Genomic DNA, 20,193 nt, shown 5'->3' with positions numbered 1-20,193 from the left:
GACTAAATATCATTGTTAATAGGCTATACCCCAAAACATAATCTTTTGGGAGTTTAAAAAGAAATACCTAAGGAATAAACCTGACCAGGGAGATAAAAGACTTATATGCTGAAACTATAAAACATTGGAAATTGAAGATGATTCAGAGAAATGGAACAATATCACATGTTCTTGGATGAAAGAGTTAATGTTGTTAAAATGGCCTTATTTCCTAAAGCAAAGTACAGATTTAATGCAATCCATAACACATTACCTATGATGTTTTTTACTGGACTAAACAAGGAAACAAGAAACCCAGAATTTATACTCAATCACAAATGGCACAGAATTGCCAAGGCAATCCGAAAGAAAACTTACAAAGCTGGAAGCATAACCCACCCAAATTTCAACTCACATCTTCAGCTTAGGAGACAGATTCTTTACCATTGAGCCACCTAGGAAGCTTCTAGGGAAAATTGGATACCTACATGCAAATCAATGATATTAGAACACATTCTCACACCATACAGAAAAGTAAACTAAAAATGGCTTAAAAGGCTTAAATATAAGACAAAACACCATAAAAATCCTAGAATGGAACATAGGCAAAACATTCTCTGTTATAAATCGTGGCAGTGTTTTCTTTGGTCAGTCTCCCCAGACAAAAGAGGTAAGAGCAAAAATAAATAACTGGAAACTAATCAAACTTACAAGTTTTACACAACAAGGAAACCAAACACAAAACTAGAAACAACCAATGGACTAGGAGAAAATATTCACAAATGTTGTGACCAAAAAGGGCTTAATTTCCCAAACATACCAATAGTTCAGACAACTAGGTATTTTAAAAAATGAACAATTAAAAAATGGTGCAGTCAGTCAGTCAGTTCAGTCACTCAGTCGTGTCCAACTTTGTGCGACCCCATGAATCACAGCACGCCAGGCCTCCCTGTCCATCACCAACTCCCGGAGTTCACTCAAACTCATGTCCATCGAGTCGGTGATGCCATCCAGCCATCTCATTCTCTGTCGTCCCCTTCTCCTCCCGCCACCAATCCCTCCCAGCATCAGAGTCTTTTCCAGTGAGTCAACTCGTCGCATGAGGTGGCCAAAGTATTGGAGTTTCAGCTTTAGTATCAGTCCTTCCAATGAACACCCAGGATTGATCTCCTTTAGAATGGACTGGTTGGATCTCCTTGCAGTCCAAGGGACTCTCAAGAGTCTTCTCCAGCACCACAATTCAGAAGCATCAATTCTTCGGCAATCAGCTTTCTTCACAGCCCAACTCTTACATCCATACATGACCACGGGAAAAACCATAGCCTTGACTAGACGGACCTTGGTTGGCAAACTAATGTCTCTGCTTCTTAATATGCTATCTAGGTTGGTCATAACTTTTCTTCCAAAGAGTAAGCGTCTTTTAATTTCATGGCTGCACCTGCAGTGATTTTGGAGCCCCCCAAAATAAAGTCTAACACTGTTTCCACTGTTTCCCCAACTATTTCCCATGAAGTGATGGGACCAGATGCCATGATCTTTGTTTTCTGAATGTTGAGCTTCAAGCCAACCTCTTCACTCTCCTCTTTCACTTTCATCAAGAGGCTTTTGAGTTCCTCTTCACTTTCTGCCGTAAGGGTGGTGTCATCTGCACATCTGAGGTTATTGATATTTCTCCCAGCAATCTTGATTCCAGCTTGTGCTTCTTCCAGCCCAGCGTTCCTCATGATGTACTCTGCATATAAGTTAAATAAGCAAGGTGACAATATACAACCTTGACGTACTCCTTTTCCTATTTGGAACCAGTCTGTTGTTCCATGTCCAGTTCTGACTGTTGCTTCCTGACCTGCATACAGGTTTCTCAAGAGGCAGGTCAGGTGGTCTGGGGTTCCCATCTCTTTCAGAATTTTCCACAGTTTATTGTGATCCACACAGTCAAAGGCTTTGGCATAGTCAATGAAGCAGAAATAGATGTTTTTCTGGAACTCTCTTGCTTTCTCCATGATCCAGTGGATGTTGGCAATTTGATCTCTGGTGCCTCTGCCTTTTCTAAAACCTGCTTGAACATCTGGGAGTTCACGGTTCACATATTGCTGAAGCTTGGCTTGGAGATTTTGAGCATGACTTTACTAGCATGTGAGATGAGTGTAACTGTGTGGTAGTTTGAGCATTCTTTGGCATTGCCTTTCTTTGGGATTGGAATAGACTGACCTTTTCCAGTCCTGTGGCCACTGCTGAGTATTCCCAATTTGCTGGCATATTTAGTGCAGCACTTACACAGCATCATCTTTCAAGATTTGAAATAGCTCAATTGGAATTCCATCACCTCCACTAGCTTTGTTCGTAGTGATGCTGTCTAAGGGCCCACTTGACTTCACATTCCAAGATGTCTGGCTTCAGGTGAGTGATCACGCCATCGTGATTATCTTGGTCATGAAGATCTTTTTTGTACAGTTCTTCTGTGTATTCTTGCCACCTCTTCTTAATATCTTCTGCTTCTGTTAGGTCCATACCACTTCTGTCCTTTGTCGAGCCCATCTTTGCATGAAATGTTCCCTTGAAATCTCTAATTTTCTTGAAGAGATCTCTTGTTTTTCCTATTCTGTTGTTTTCCTCTATTTGTTTGCATTGATCGCTGAGGAAAGCTTTCTTATCTCTCCTTGCTATTCTTTGGAACTCTGCATTCAGATGCTTATATCTTTCCTTAATGCTGAAGAAGCCGAAGTTGAACAGTTCTATGAAGACCTACAAGATCTTTTAGAACTAACACCCCAAAAAGATGTGCTTTTCATTATAGGGGACTGGAATGCACAAGTAGGAAGTCAAGAAACACCTGGAGTAACAGGCAAATTTGGCCTTGGAGCATGAAATGAAGCAGGGCAAAGGCTAATAGAGTTTTGCCAAGAGAACACACTGGTCATAGCAAACAGCCTCTTCCAACAACATAAGAGTCTACACATGGACATCACCAGATGGTCAACACCGAAATCAGATTGATTATATTCTTTGCAGCCAAAGATGGAGAAGCTGTATACAGTTAGCAAAAACAAGACCAGGAGCTGACTGTGGCTCAGATCATGAACTCCTTATTGCCAAATTCAGACTTAAATTGAAGAAAATAGGGAAAACCACTAGACCATTCAGATATGAACTAAATCAATTCCCTTATGATTATACAGTGGAAGAAATAGATTTAAGGGATTAGATCTGATAGCCAGAGTGCCTGATGAACTATGGATGGAGGTTCGTGACATTGTACAGGAGACAGGGACCAAGACCATCCCCATGGAAAAGAAATGTAAAAAAGCAAAATGGCTGTCTGAGGAGGCCTTACAAATAGCTGTGAAAAAATGGTACAGAAGACCTAAATAGACATTTATCCAAAGAAGACATAAAGGTGGTAAACAGGCACATGAAAATATGCTAAGCATCACTACTTATTAGAGAAACACTTATCAAAACTCCAGTGAGGTATAACCTCCAATCAGACAGAATGGCAAACGTGAAAAAGTCTACAAATGATAAATTCTGGAGAGGGTGTGGAGAAAAAAGAACCTCCATACACTGTTGGTGGAAATGTACAATGGTGCTGCCATATGGAGGTAAGTCTGGAGGCTCCTTGTTGTTGTTCAGTTGCCCAGTCTTGTTGAACTCTATCTCATCCTCTGACTCCTTTTCCTTCTGCTCTCAATCTTTCCCAGAATCAGGGACTTTTCCAATGAGTCATCTGTTCATATCAGATGACCAAAATACTGGAGCTTCAGCTTCTGCATCAGTCTTTCCAGTGAATATTCAGGGCTGATTTCCCTTAAGATTGACTGGTTTGACCTCCTTACTGTCCAAGGGACTTTAGGAGTCTTCTCCAGCACCACAATTCAAAAGCATTATTCTTTGGTGTTCTGCCTTCTTTATAATCCAACTCTCACAACCAACCATACATGACCGCTGGGAAGACCACAGCCTTGACTACATGGATCTTTGTCGTCAGGGTAATGTCTTTGCTTTTCAACACACTAGCTAGGTTTGTCATTTCTTTCCTGCCAAGAAACAATCGTCTTCTGATTTCATGGCTGCAGTCACCATCCACAGGGAATTTGGAAGTTTCCTTAGTAAATTAAAAATAGAGTTATATATGAGGGTTTTCCCGGTGGCTCAGCAGTAAAGAATCTTCCTATAATGCCAGAGGTGTGGAGATGAGGATTCAATCCCTGGGTCAGGAAGATCCCTTGGAGGAGGATGGCAATCTACATCAGTATTCTTGCCAAGAAAATCCCGTGGATAGAGGAGCCTGGTGAGCTATACTCCACAGAGTCACAAAAAGTGACACAGCTGAGCAACTAAGCAATAAGTGCAAGCGCAGAGTTATATGTGATCCAGCAATCTCACTCCTAGGAATACATCCAGAAAAGATGAAAACTAATTGGAAAAGATACATGCACCCCAATGTTCATAAGCAGCACTATTTACATAGCCAAGACATAGAAGAAACTTAAATGTCCATCAACATGTGAATGATATAAAGATAACTGTTATATATCCATCTATTTGGGGCTTCACTGGTGGCTCAGTGGTAAAGAATCTGCCTGCAATGCAGGATACTGCCTGCAATGAAGGAGATGTGGGTTCAATTCCTGGGCCAGAAAGGTCCCTTAGAGAAGGAAATGGCATCTGACTCCAGTATTCTTGCCTGGAAAACCCCTTGGACTGAGGAGTTTGGCAGATTACAGGCCATGAGGTCACAAGGGTCAGTCATGAATTAGTGACTAAACCACCATATATATGTGTGTGTGTATATATATACACACACACACATATACATATATACATATACACATCTGTATCTATATATCTATGTGCTGTGTTGTGCTTAGTCACTCAGTCATGTCCCACTCTTTGCGACCCCATGGACTGTAGCCAGCCAGGTTTCTCTGTCCATGGGGATTCTCCAAACAAGAATACTGGAGTGAGTTACCACGCCCTCCTCCAGGGTATCTTCCCAAACCAGGGATCAAACACAGGTCTCCCTCATCTCAGGTGGATTCTTTACCACTGAAGGGAAGCCTTATTTATATCTACATACAATAGAATATTACTCAGCTATAAAAAGAATGAAATACTGCCATTTGCAGCAACATGGATGAACCTAGAGATTATATTACAATACTAAGTGAAGTACATCAGAAAGAGAAAGGCAAATATATGATATTATTTATATGTGATTGCATGGATCAAAACAAGCTGCACACTGTTTACAATAGCCAGGACATGGAAGCAACCTAGATGTCCATTGGCCGACAAATGGATAAGAAAGTTGTGATACAAATACATAATGGAATATTACTCAGCCATTAAAAAGAATGCATTTAAATCACTTCTAATGAGGTGGATGAAACTGGAGCCTATTATACAGAGTGAAGTAAGTCAGAAAGAAAAACACCAGTACAGTATACTAACACATATATATGGAATTTAGAAAGATGGTAACAATGACCCTATATGCAAGACAGCAAAAAAGACACAGATGTAATGAACAGTCTTTCAGACTGTTTCAGAGAAGGTGAGGGTGGGATGATTTGACAGAATGGCATTGAAATATGTATATTATCATATGTGAAACAGATCGGCAGTCAAGGTTTGATGCATGAAAGGGTACTCAGGGCTGGTGCACTGGGATGACCCTGAGGGATGGGATGGGGAGGGAGGTGGAAGGGGTTTCAGGATGGGGAACACATGTACACCCATTGCTGATTCATGTCAATGTATGGCAAAAACCACTACAATATTGTAAAGTAATTAGCCTCCTAGAAAGATCACTACGAACAAAGCTAGTGGTGGTGATGGAATTCCAATTGAGCTATTTCAAATCTTGAAAGATGATGCTGTGAAAGTGCTGCACTCAATATGCCAGCAAATTGGGAATACTCAGCAGTGGCCACAGCACTGGAAAAGGTCAGTCTTCATTCCAATCCCAAAGAAAGGCAATGCCAAAGAATGCTCAAACTACCGCCCAATTGCACTCATCTCACATGCTAGTAAAGTCATGCTCAAAATTCTCCAAGCCAAGCTTCAGCAATATGTGAACCATGAACTTCCAGATGTTCAACCAGGTTTTAGAAAAGGCAGAGGCACCAGAGATCAAATTGCCAACATCCACTGGATCATGGAGAAAGCAAGAGAGTTCCAGAAAAACATCTATTTCTGCTTCATTGACTATGCCAAAGCCTTTGACTGTGTGGATTACAATAAACTGTGGAAAATTCTGAAAGAGATGGGAATCCCAGACCACCTGACCTGCCTCTTGAGAAACCTGTATGCAGGTCAGGAAGCAACAGTCAGAACTGGACATGGAACAACAGACTGGTTAAAATTGGAAAAGGAGTACGTCAAGGCTGTATATTGTCACCTTGCTTATTTAACTTATATGCAGAGTACATCATGAGGAACACTGGGCTGGAAGAAGCACAAGCTGGAATCAAGATTGCTGGGAGAAATATCAATAATCTCAGATATGCTGATGACACTACCCTTATGGCAGAAAGTGAAGAGGAACTCAAAAGCCTCTTGATGAAAGTGAAAGAGGAGAGTGAAGAGGTTGGCTTGAAGCTCAACATTCAGAATACAATGATCATGGCATCTGGTCCCATCACTTCATGGGAAATAGATGGAAAAACAGTGGAAACAGTGTCAGACTTTATTTTTTGGGGCTCCAAAATCACTGCAGATGCTGATTGCAGCCATGAAATTAAAAGACACTTACTCCTTGGAAGGAAAGTTATGAACAACCTTGATAATATATTAAAAAGCAGAGACATTACTTTGCCAACAAAGGTCCGTCTAGTCAAGGCTATGGTTTTTCCCGTGGTCATGTATGGATGTGAGAGTTGGACTGTGAAGAAAGCTGACCGCCGAACAATTGATGCTTTTGAACTGTGGTGCTGGAGAAGACTCTTGAGAGTCCCTTGGACTGCAAGGAGATCCAACCAGTCCATTCTGAGGGAGATCGATCCTGGGTGTTCATTGGAAGGACTGATGCTAAAGCTGAAACTGCAATACTTTGGCCACCTCATGCGACGAGTTGACTCACTGGAAAAGACTCTGATGCTGGGAAAGGTTGGGGGCGGGAGGAGAAGGGGACGACCGAGAATGAGATGGCTGGATGGCATCACCGACTCTGTGGACATGAGTTTGAGTGAACTCTGGGAGTTGGTGATGGATAGGGAGGCCTGGTGTGCTGTGATTCATGGAGTCACGGAGAGTCGGACACGACTGAGCGACTGAACTGAACTGATTAGCCTCCAATTAAAATAAATTAATTTAAAAAAAGAATATGGAAGCAACCTAGATGTCCAACAGATGAATGGATAAAGAAGTTGTGGTACATATACACAATGGAATATGACTCAGCCATAAAACAGAAAACGTTTGAGTCAGTTCTGATGAGTTGGATGAAACTGAACCTATTATAGAGAGTGAAGTAAGTCATAAAGAGAAAGATAAATATTGTATTCTAATGCATATATACAGAATCTAGGAAAATGGTACTGAAGAATTTGTTTACAGGACAGCAATGGAGAAACAGGCATAGATAACAGACTTGTGGACATGGGGAGAGGGTGAGATCTATGGAAGGAATAATGTGGAAACTTTCATTAGCATATGCAAAATAGCCAACGGAAATTTGCTGTGTGGCTCAGAAAACTCAAACAGGGGCTCTGTATCAATCTAGAGGGGTGGGATAGGGTGGGAGATGGGAGTGAGGTTCAAAAGGGAGGGGATATAAGTATACCTATGGCTGATTCATGTTGAGGTTTGACAGAAAACAACAGAATTCTGTAAAGCAATTATCGTTCATTAAAAAAATTAAAAAAAAAAAACAAGTTGCAGAAAATGTTTAAAGAGATGGGAACACCAGACTACTTTACCTGCTTCCTGAGAAACCTCTATTTAGGTCAAGAAATAACAATTAGAAGTAGACATGGAAAAGTGGACTGGTTCAAATTTGGGAATGGAGTATGCCAAGGCTGTATATTGTCACCCTGCTTATTTAATTTAGATGCAGAAAACATCAAGTAAAATCCTGGGTTGGATGAATCACAAGCTGAAATCAAGATTGCTGGTTGAAATATCAATAATCTCAGATATGCAGATGATGACATCCTAATGGCAGAAATCGAAGAGGAACTAAAAAGCCTCTTAATGAGGGTGAAAGAGGAGAGTGGAAAAGCTGGTTTGAAACTCAACATTCAAAGAACTAAGATTATGGCATCTTGTCCCATCACTTCACGGCAAATAGATGGGGGGAAAGTAGAAACAGTGGCAGATTTTATTTTCTTTGGCTCCAAAATCACTGCAGACAATGGCGGCAGTCATGAAAGTAAAAGACAATCACTCCTTGAAAGAAAAGCTATGACAAACCTGGATGGCATATTAAAAGGTAGAGATATCACTTTATGGACAAAGGTCTGTCTAGTCAAAGCTATGGCTTTTCCAGTAGTCATGCACGGATGTGAATTGGACCATTAAGAAGGCTTAGCAGTGAAGAACTGATGCTTTTGAACTGTGGTGTTGGAGAAGACTTGTGAGTCCCTTGGACAGCAAGGAAATCAAACCAGTCAACCATAAGGGAAATCAACCCTGAATATTCATTGGAAGGACTGATGCTGAAGCTGAAGGTCCAGTTCTTTGACTACCTGATGCAAAGAGCCAACTCATTGGAAAAGGTCCTGATGCTGTTAAAGATTGAAGGCAAATGGAGAAGGGGGTGGCAGAGGAAGAGATGGTTAGATAGCATCACCGACTCAATGGACATGAATTTGAGCATACTCTGGGAAACAGGGGAAGACAGGGCAGCCTGGCACGCTACAGCCCATTCGGTCTCAAAACTTAGCAACTGAGCAATAACCATAAGCCTCCATTTTACACTCAAGGTAAGACTAGATCATAAGACCTTGGAAATGTTTGTGAAACAATCACATCAGGAAAAGTTCCAAAAAATAATGCTCCCAACTTCACCTTTATTTTTGTAATTGAATGAGATTCCTGTTCTTGTGAAGTTTTAACCTAGATCCACAAATTGAAGGTGTTTCTGGGGTACATAGTATGTAACCCTAGATAGGAGTGGGTAATCACAAGGGGACAATAAAAGACCTTGAATACTGCCCTTGATATTGACCAGGTCACAGCCTGTGTTTCAACACATTATACCAAATCTATTATTCTTAATCTATGAAAACAGCTAACCTCATTTTGATAGTAACAACTTACTTTCTTATTTTAAATAAATTCTGGGTCAAGTTCTGTCTCAGATGTGTATGTTCTGCCTGATACTGCCTTTCTGAAAATCAGAATTATTTTTACAAAGAGAGAGTGAGAGAACATTCTAAACAAATATCAAGTAGGAAAATATACTGCTGAGCTTTAAAAAAAATGCAATATTTTATGAAAAAGATTTGCTTTTTGATAGCTGTGGCACCTAAATGGCAAACATGTTCAATCCCCATTGAAAATTCCTTTTGGCTTGCCAGTCTTGTTAGCTTTTATGCTTATTCAGTAATGCAAAGGACTAAACAACAGAAATTCATCTCAATTCCCTCATGTGAAGAAACTGATGATGTAACTTTTGCACTCTGTCTTCTGAATTTAAGCCTGATTGCCTGGCCTTGGAATGGTAAAAGCAGCTTCATTCAGCTTTTGTGTATCAGTTACTCTCTGGTAGAGAAGATGAGGTGAAACAAAACGTATGTGTTTTAAGTGCTGTGTTTGTCTTTTTGATGGAATGTGTTTTTTAAACATCTCTTTAGAACCTTTTAAAGGTACAAACAAAAAAGGAGCAAATATGTCTGGTTACAGTTATTAATCTCTTATGTAATTCTGACTTTCAATTTCATGAAATCCCAGATTATTTTTTACCCAAGTACATTACAATATACTTTGTTTCACATTTCCATGTGTCTTAGTTATGTGATTTTTTTCTCTGCACACTTCTCTAACTTGGTGTGTAGCAACTCTGAAATTGATCAGACCCTAGTCAGTTATGGAGCTCCTAAACTTTCCATAACCTATAACTGAACTCTATTCTTAATTCAACGATTTTAGGACAATTGTGTCAAGCATGACTTAAGCAATTCAACCAGGATATTAAAAATGGAAATATTCAGGGAGAGCAGTTATTGAGCAAAACTGCTGGTTTGTAGAGAGGGTTTCCCAGGTGGTGCTAGTGGTAAAGAAACCGCCTGTCAAATAGGAACTGTAAGAGACGCAGGTTTGATTCCTGGGTCAGGAAGAGCCCCTGGAGGAGGGCATCGCAATCCACTCCAGTATTTTTGCCTGGAGAATCCCATGGACAGAGGAGCCTGGTGAGCTGCAGTCCATAGGGTCGCAAAGAATCAGACATGACTGAAGCAACTTAGCATGCATGCATGAAATTTACTAGTTTCCTGATTAAACTAAGATACAAGATCAGTATATTGGGATTTAAGGCTGTAGCTTTGTGTGTGGTACCCAACTGCCTCATATTGCTATATATGTTCCATACCATTTAACTCCATTCATTCTTCATTAACTATACATATACATAGAATACATAAAAATTTTGACACTTTTCAGGGAATAAATGGCATCAACAAAAGGAGAAATAATTATTTAATGCACATTTCAATTAGAAAGTTGCTATTCAGGAAATCTATAGCTTTTGGTTTTGTGATTTCTTATAAAAATCATTTCTCTGTGTGAAACATTAAATGCTTTAACCCTGTTTTGGTGTTATGAGAGGGACCAGGTAGAATGTTGCTGACCGCCTGTCTTATACCAACTGTGTACCCTGTGTCTTCCTCCCCTGCACACGATCTGCATCCTGAGTGACCTCCTATCACCATATCTGCACCCCAAGTGCCATACTACATTGCACTGTGGTTGTCAACTTGAATGCCATCTTGCCCTGCACATGCTCTGCACCCCAAATGTTCTCTTACACTGTGCAGGATCAACATCTCTCATGCTCTGCACCAGGTTTGCATTCCAAATGTCCTGTCCTGCACTGTCTGCACCCTGAGTGCCCTTCGGCCCAAGACAATATCTGCACATCATATTCTTGCCCCCCTGTTCTGCACCAGATGAACAACCTTACTGCCCTCCTCACTCTGTAAAAGGCCTCACACTGAGTATCCTCTTGTCCTGCATCAGACTTGCATCCCTTTTGCCCTCCTGAACTATACAAAGTCGGCACACAAGTACCCTCTTATCTGTACAAGGTCTGCGCACCTTCTGCCCTCCTTCCCTGCCCTAGATCTGCACGCTGAGCTGCAATCCACAGGCAGGCTGAACACTGTCTGTTTTGATGCCGCCGGTGGTCCTGCTTCTGGAGCTTCACTGAGAAAAGAAAGGTTGAATAACTGAAATATTTTTAGCAATGAAAGGGGAGTTAATAGAGATGTATCAGGGGAGAAAATATTTAAGATTACAAGCTCTCAGTGAACTTTGGTTATGTTAGTATCATTAATAATATTAATGTTGACATTAGCATCATCTTTCATCACTGATTCCTGCATGGCCTACTGTGTCCAAAAGTGGATTGGGAGCGTCATTAGATGACTTCATTTAACACTCACATTGTGTTACAGACTTAACCTGTGTTTCATACTTTAGCATTCCAATCATCCCATGAGATAAGCCCTTTTATATTCTCAGTTTGGGGGAAAAATAAATAAGATTTACTGACTGTAAACAATTTGTCTATTTGTAGAGTTGTCACCTCTCCAGGTTTCTTTCATAATCTACTCTAGACTTATGGCCAATATGCAACCTGGCCTCTTGGAGAACTTAGCTTTTAATTCTATATCAGTACAACTTCATATTTGAAAAAATAGTTCAAAGTATTTTCTTATTGAAAAAAATGATTAAGGAAATCATACGCATATGAAATATTTGAAAACAATGACTCATTTCTTCCTCAGATGAAAACTATAACCAACTATAACCATGTATTCAGAGAATCAAACTTCACAGAATCAAACATTGAATACTGATTTCATCCTTGTGGGGCTCTTTGGTGAAACCAAACAAGCCCTCCTTCTCTACACTGTGACCTTCATCTTCTTCCTGATGGCCCTAGCTGGGAACGCCCTCCTCATCATCCTCGTCCACCTGGAGCCCCGCCTGCACACCCCCATGTACTTCTTCATCAGCCAGCTCTCCCTCATGGACCTCATGTACATATCTGTGACTGTGCCCAAGATGCTCGTGGGCCAAGTGACAGGAGATCATACAATTTCTCCCTCAGGTTGTGGGATCCAGATGTTCTTCTATCTGACACTCGCTGGAGCTGAATTTTTTCTCCTCTCTGCCATGGCCTATGACAGATATGCTGCTATTTGCAGACCTCTCCATTATCCTCTGCTGATGAACCAGAGAGTCTGTGAATGCCTGGTGTCTGGATGCTGGTTCCTAGGAATGATGGATGGTTTATTGCTCACACCCATCACTATGAGCTTCCCCTTTTGTCATTCCAGAAAAATCCTGAGTTTCTTCTGTGAGGCTCCTGCCTTGCTGAAGCTCTCCTGCTCCGATATCTCCCTCTACAAGATGGTAATGTACCTGTGTTGTGTTCTCATGCTCCTCATCCCCACTGTGGTCATCTCAAGCTCCTATGCCCTCATCCTGCACCTCATCCACAGAATGAGCTCATCAGAGAGCCGCAGGAAAGCCTTTGCCACCTGCTCCTCCCACATGACTGTAGTGCTGCTCTTCTTTGGTGCTGCAATTTACACCTACATGCTTCCTAGTTTCTATCACACAGCTGAGCAGGACATGATGGTGTCAGCCTTTTATACCATCATCACCCCTGTGCTGAACCCCCTCATTTACAGCCTCCGGAATAAGGATGTCACAGGGGCTCTGAGGAGCAGGATGCAGTCAGGGCTGAGCCTAAGGAAAGTTGTAAAGAAGAAAGCCTGAGGATGACCATATATTTTTCCCCTATTATGTTATTCCTCCCCTCCCTATTTCTCCTTTCCTTTGTCACCTGTTTCCAGGGCTGCAAACACTGAGCCCAGTAATCACTTTCTTCTTTCTTATGCATATGACATTTCTTCTCCATATGATTTGCCTATCATAATTTATCTCATTATATTCAATGTTTTTGTACTCCATTTGTCTGTGATATGATAGCTGTCATAAAGAAAACTGCACATAGTGCTTTTTTATCTGCTCTTATATCCCAAGTGTATTGATCATTTTAGTATGAGTTGTGTGACATTTTTAGCTTTCCCAAATCTTTTCAATTGCTTACATACATCGTTTTTAGACAGGGAAAGAAAAGCTTCTTAATCAAGTTACTTGTAAGACTAAGTGGCATAATATACACAGACAGCCCTAACACCTGCTCCAAACTGTGAGTTTTCCTTCTATCTCTATAAATCCTAGTCTCTTGTTTGCCTTCAGTGGATGGAGGTGTGAGAGACTGTGTAGAACCATAAGGACCTCCAACTAAATCTTAGATTTGCTACTTAGCAGCTCTGTGGAGCCGATTATGCCACCACTGTATTGTTTTCTCTCCACTAAAATAGAACTATCAATATAAGCATCATCATGGAGTTTTGAATGTTAAACGAATTTAATTCATTGGCCCAGTCCAGGGCCTGACCCCTTGAAAGGTCTAGATAAATAGTTGCCCATTCTAAGGTGTGACAGAATCAAGATGACTTTGCCCATGACTCTGCCTCTGTGTTTCTGTTCCATATCTTCATGGATAAGAGGGAGCCAGTGCAGACTCTCTGTCACCTGAGAGGAACTCGTTAGCTGTCTGCTGAATTAAACTACAGCATTTCTGGTAGTTTTTCATCTTCCAATTGGGCCGTTTCTTAGAAGTATTTGATTAAATTGTAAAACCATATTACATTTGTGTCAAGTCACAAATGTATATTTATCAAATATCATTTGATGTAAATGATGTAAATGCCATTCTGACAAACTCTCTGAAAAACAGCTGTTCCTAGATTCTTGAATCATTTAATCACTTATTATATCTTGATGGATTACCATCTATGTTACAGATAGTCTGCAATTTCTGAGAGACACAACAGTGGCCAGAACACAAGCCCTTACTTCAAGGAGTTTATTTGTTAGTGGAGGAGAGAGCTGTACAGACATGAGTTCCCAGTCACAAGAACTATGAGATGACTGCACCCAGAAAGCCCTGCAGCATTTAGATGGGAAGCCCAGATTTGAGCAGTGATCCTAAACTAAAGATCATATACATGTAAAGAGACAAAAGAACATTTCAAAGAGAGGGCCAGCACATGAACAGACATGAGTATAAAAAAGGCAGTGGAGGTATCAGGAAGCTATAAAGACCAAATTAAGCATAGCTTTATACTGGAATGAACAGGGAGCATGTAAGGAATATATATATATATAATATATTAAATTAAATTAAACATATTAAACTAAATATACTGAATACATTAAATAAGTTAAATTCACTCTGTATCAAATAAAAAATATCTTTCATATTATCTTGCAATCATCCAATTACCAATTACTCTAATTTTAGAGTAACTAGCATATAACACATTATCAGTTCACTTCAGTCATTCAGTCGTTTCTGACTCTTTGCAAACCCAAGGACTGCAACTCTCCAGGCCTACCTGTCCATCCTCAAATCCCGGAGTTTATTCAAACTCATGTCCCTTGAGTTGGTGCTGCCATCAAACCATCTCGACCTTTGTCATCCCCCTTCTCCTCCCACCTTCAATCTTTCCCAGCATCAGAGTCTTTTCAAATGAGTCACTTCTTTGCATCAGGTGGCCAAAGTATTGGGGTTTCAACTTTAGCATCAGTCCTTCCGATGAATATTCAGGACTGATCTCCTTTAGGATGGACTGGTTGGATCTCCTTGCAGTCCAAGGGACTCACAAGAGTCTTCTTCAATGCCACAGTTCAAAAGCATCAATTCTTCAGTGCTCAATTTTCTTTACAGTCCAAATCTCACATCCATACATGACTACTGGAAAAATCACAGCTTTGACTAGATGGACCTTGTTGGCAAAGTAATGCCTCTGCTTTTTAATATGCTGTCTAGGTTGGTCATAACTTTTCTTCCAAGGAGCAAGCGTCTTTTAATTTCATAACTGCACTCAACATCTGCCATGATTTTGGAGCCCCCCAAAAAATAAAGTCTCTCACTGTTTCCACTGTTTTCCCATCTATTTGTCATGAACCAGATGTCATGATCTAAGTTTCCAGGATGTTGAGTTTTAGGCCAACTTTTTCATTCCCCTCTTTCATTTTAATCAAGAGACTCTTTAGTTTTTCTTCGCTTTCTGCCATAAGGGTGTTGTCATCTGCATATCTGAGGTTATTGATATTTCTCCCAGCAATCTTGATTCCAGCTGTGCTTCATCCAGTCCACTGATTCTCATGATGTACTCTGCATATAAGTTAAATAAGCAGGGTGACAATATACAGCCTTGACATACTCCTGTCCCAATTTGCAACCAGTCTGTTGTTCCATGTCCAGTTCTAACTGTTGCTTCTTGACATGCATACAGATTTCTCAAGAGGCAGGTCAGGTGGTCTGGTATTCCCATCTCCTGAAGAATTTTCCACAGTTTGCTGTGGTCCACACAGTCAAAGACTTTAGCATAGTCAATAAAGCAGAAGTAGATGTTTTTCTGGAAATATTTTGCTTTTTTGATGATCCAACGGATGTTGGCTATTTGATCTCTGGTTCCTCTGCCTTTTCTAAATCTAACTTGATCATCTGGAATTTCACGGTTCATGTACTGTTGAAGCCTGGCTTAGAGAATTTTGAGCAATACTTTACTAGCATGTAAGATGAGTGCAATTGTGTGGTAGTTTGAGCATTCTTTGGCATTGCCTTCTTTGGGATTGGAATGAAAACTGTCCTTTTCCTGTCCTGTGGCCACTGATGAGTATTCCAAATTTGCTGGCGTGTGAGTGCAGCATTTTCACAGCATCATCTCTCAGGATTTGAAATAGCTCAACTGGAATTCCATCACTTCCACTAGCTTTGTTCGTTGTCATGCTTCCTAAGGCACACTTGACTTCGCATTCCAGAATGTCTGGCTCTAGGTGAGTGATCACGCCATCATGATTATCTGGGTAGTGAGGATCTTTTTTGTATAGTTCTTCTGTATATTCTTGCCACCTCTTCTTAATATCTTCTGCTTCTGTTAGGTCCATACTGTTTCCGTCCTTTATTGAGCCCATCTTCGCATGACTATATAGAACTTCTCCATCTTTGGCTGCAGATAATATAATCAATCTGATTTTGGTATTGACCATCTGGTGATGTCCATATGTAGAGTCTTCTCTTGTGTTGTTGGAAGAGGGTGTTTGCTGTGACCAGTGCGTTCTCTTGGCAAAACTCTATTAGCCTTTGCCCTGCTTCATTCTGTACTCCAAGGCCAAATTTGCCTGTTACTCCTGGTATTTATTGACTCCCTACTTTTGAATTCCAGTACTGATGCATTATATATAATTCATTCAGTTCAGTTCAGTCCAATCGCTCAGTCATGTCCAACTCTTTGCGACCCCGTGAATCACAGCACGCCAGGCCTCCCTGTCATTAATATAAAATTAAATATATGTGCTAGTATATCAATTTTACAACATTTGTATTAGTATTAGAGTTTTGGAAATTAGAAAAGGCAAGGATAGAAGTAAATATACATAACAGAAAGTAGTTTGCCATTCTCAAGGAAGAGAAATGGAAATTAATTCCCAATTTAATAAAGAACAATTTGAAAATTTTCTGAATTTTCTTTTTTATATAATTTTTAAAATTTATTTATTTTAATTGGAGGCTAATTACTTTACATTATTGTATTGGTCTCTTAAAAATTACTCAGCCATTAAAAAGAATACATTTGAATCAGTTCTAATTAGGCGGATGAAACTGGAGCCTATTATACAGAGTGAAGTAAGCCAGAAAAAAAACACCAATACAGTATACTAACACATATATATATGGAATTTAGAAAGATGGTAACGACAACCCTGTATGCAAGACAGCAAAAGAGACACAGATGTATAGAACAGTCTTTTGGACTCTGTGGGAGAGGGCGAGAGTGGGATGACTTGGGAGAATGGCACTGAATCATGTATATTATCATATGTGAAACAAATCGCCAGTCCAGGTTCGATGCATGATACAGGATGCTCGGGGCTGGTGCACTGGGATGACCCAAAGGGATGATACAGGAGGGAGGTGGGAGGGGAGTTCAAGTTGGGGAACACATGTGCACCCAGGATGGATTCATAACAATGTATGGCAAAACCAATACAATATTGTAAAGTAAGTAGCCTCCAATCAAAATAAATAATTTTAAAAAAACTCCAACTTTAAAAAAAAAATTTCTCCTTCAGTATTTCCAGCTGCCACTTAATTGATATGTAGTACATTACATTAAAAAACTATAGCAAATTCTCCTGTTTAGTCTTCTATATTCTTCTAATCAATTCATTCTTCCATAATAAAAATGTATTTTGAAAATTAACATTGAAAAAAGGTGTTTTTGGTTTAAAGGTTATACTTTATGAAATGTTTGTAAAGGTACCACGAAGTGCCCATCCTCCACATATGTAAGGAAAACTTCCCCCAGGCCTGAAGTCTTTATATCTGTTTATCTAACACTGTTATTGCCTGAAAGGCAGCCACTGTCCTCAAGTTTATTTTAAAAATAGATTTATGGTCTGTTAATGTATACTTTAACAACATTAATTGTTTTCATTTATATATGGATGGATTATTTTCTTTATCAGTTCAGTTCAGTCACTCAGTCATATCCAACTCTTTGCGACCCCATGGACTGCAGCACACCAGGCTTCCCTGTCCATCACAAACTCCTGGGGCTTGCTCAAACTCGTGTCCACTGAGTTAGTGATGCCATCCAGCCATCTCATCCTCTGTCATCCCCTTCTCCTCCTGTCTTCAGTCTTTCCCATCATCAGGGTCTTTTCCATTGAATCAGCTCTTTGCACCAGGTAGCCAAAGTATTGGAGCTTCAGCTTCAGCATTAGTCCTTCCGATGAGTATTCAGTATTGATTTCCTTTAGATTTGACTGCTTTGATCTCCTTGCAACCCAAGGGACTCTCAAGAGTATTCTCCAACACCACAGTTCAAAAGCATCAATTCTTCAGCACTCAGCTTTCTTTATGGTCTAACTCTCACATCCATACATGACTACTGGAAAAACAATAGCTTTGGCTAGATGGACCTTTGTTGGCAAAGTAATGTCTCTATTTTTTTAATATGCTGTCTAGGTTGGTCATAGCTCTTGTTCCAAGGAGCAAGCATCTTTTCATTTCATGACTGCAGTCACCATCTGCAGTGACTTTGGAGTCCAAGAAAATAAACTCTGTCATTGTTTTTATTGTTTCTCCAACTATTTGCCATGAAGTGATGAGACAGGATGCCATGATCTTCATTTTTTGAGTACTGAGTTTTAAGCCAGCTTTTTCACTCTCCTCTCTCACTTTCATCAAGAGGCTCTTTAGTTCCTCTTCACTTTCTACCATAAGAGTGGTGTCATCCGCATCAAGATTACCAGGAGAAATATCAATAACCTCAGATATGCAGATGACACCACTCTTATGGCAGAAAGCAAAGAAGAACTAAAGAGCCCCTTGATAAAAGTGAAGGATAAGAGTGAAAAAAGTTAGCTTAAAACTCAACATTCAAAAAACTAAGATTGTGGCATCTGGTCCAATCACTTCATGGCAAATAGATGTGGAAAAATGGAAATGGTGACACATTTTATATTCTTGTGCTCCAAAATCACTGCGGATGGTGAGTGCCGCCATGAAATTAAAAGATGCTTGGTCCTTGGAAGAAAAGCTATGACAATCCTAGACATTGTATTAAAAAGAAGAGACATCACTTTGCCAGCAAAGTTCTGTATAGTCAAAGCTTTGGTTTTTCCAGCAGCCATGTACAGATGTGAGAGTTGGACCATGAAGAAGGCTGAAATTTTTAGCTCTTTTTTATCTCTCCATTTTAATAGAGAGACTATCAGAATAGACACTTTTTCCAAAGCAGACACTCAGATGGCCATTAGGCATAAGACAAGATGTTTAACATTACTAGTCATCAGGAATATACAAATCAAAACCAGAACAAAATATCACCACAAACCTATTAGAATGGCTATCATCAAAAAGGTAACATGTATGGATGTGAGAATTGGACCATAAAGAAAGCTGAGTACCAAAGATTTGATGCTTTTGAACTGTGGCATTGGAGAAGACTCTTGAGAGTCCCTTGGACTGCAAGGAGATCCAACCAGTCCATCCTAAAGGAAATCAGTCCCGAATATTCATTGGAAGAACTGATGCTGAAGCTGAAACTCCAATACTTTGGCCGCGTGATGTGAAGAAATGACTCAATTGAAAATACCTTGATGCTGGGAAAGATTGAAGGCAGGAGAAGGGGACAACAGAGGATGAGATGGTTGGATGGCATCACCAACTCAAAGGACATGAGTCTGAACAAGCTCTGGGAGTTGGTGATGGACAGAAAAGCCTAGTGTGCTGCAGTCCATGGGGTTGCAAAGAGTCAGATATGACTGAGTGACTGAACTGAACTGAATAAGTGATGATGAGGTGGAGAAAGAGAACACTTGATCACTATTGACTGCAATGTAAATTGGTGCAAATATTACAGAAAAAAGTAAAGTGGTTCCTCAAACAATTTAAAATGGAAGTAGCATATGATCCAGCAATTTCACTCCTGAATATTTATTCAAAGAAAACAAAAATAGAGAGTAGAAAGAGTCTGAGCTCTCTTTCTCTCATGAGCAGTACCACGACTATGTATGAACTCAACATAGTGAAGTCACTCAGTTGTGTCCGACTCTTTGCAACCCCATGGACTGTAGCTTACCAGGCTCCTCCATCCATGGGATTTTCCAGGCAAGAGTACTGGAGTGGGTTGCCATTTCCTTCTCCAGGGGATCTTCCCAACCCAGGGATTGAACCTGGGTCTCTCGCATTGCAGGCAGACCCTTTACCATGTGAGCCACCAGGGAAGCTATGAACTCAACATAAGAGTGTCTAAATATATAAGGCAAATATTTAGGAAAGTGAAGGAATAAACACAATAAAAGTAAGGGAAATTTACATGCTACTTACACCAATGGACAGATCATACAAACTGAAATTCAGTAAGGAAACACTGGCATTAAATGACACATTGTATC

The 20,193-nt window shown here is 40.2% G+C and overlaps 1 protein-coding gene across 1 annotated transcript; it reads left to right on the top strand.

Moving 5' to 3' along the window:
- The first annotated feature begins 11,952 nt into the window (after positions 1-11,952).
- On the top strand, positions 11,953-12,927 carry LOC129558582 (olfactory receptor 2T3-like). The gene has a single exon (XM_055429859.2). It carries the CDS (start codon positions 11,953-11,955, stop codon positions 12,925-12,927), a length of 975 nt encoding a protein of 324 aa, XP_055285834.2.
- The last annotated feature ends 7,266 nt before the right edge of the window (positions 12,928-20,193 follow it).

This window comes from Moschus berezovskii, chromosome 8 (genome assembly GCF_049115385.1).
Source record: "Moschus berezovskii isolate FMDL1 chromosome 8, NW_MosBer_1.0, whole genome shotgun sequence".
Taxonomy (NCBI): domain Eukaryota; kingdom Metazoa; phylum Chordata; class Mammalia; order Artiodactyla; family Moschidae; genus Moschus; species Moschus berezovskii.
Note: the sequence above shows the minus strand (reverse complement) of the source record. Positions and strands in the feature narration are given on the sequence as shown.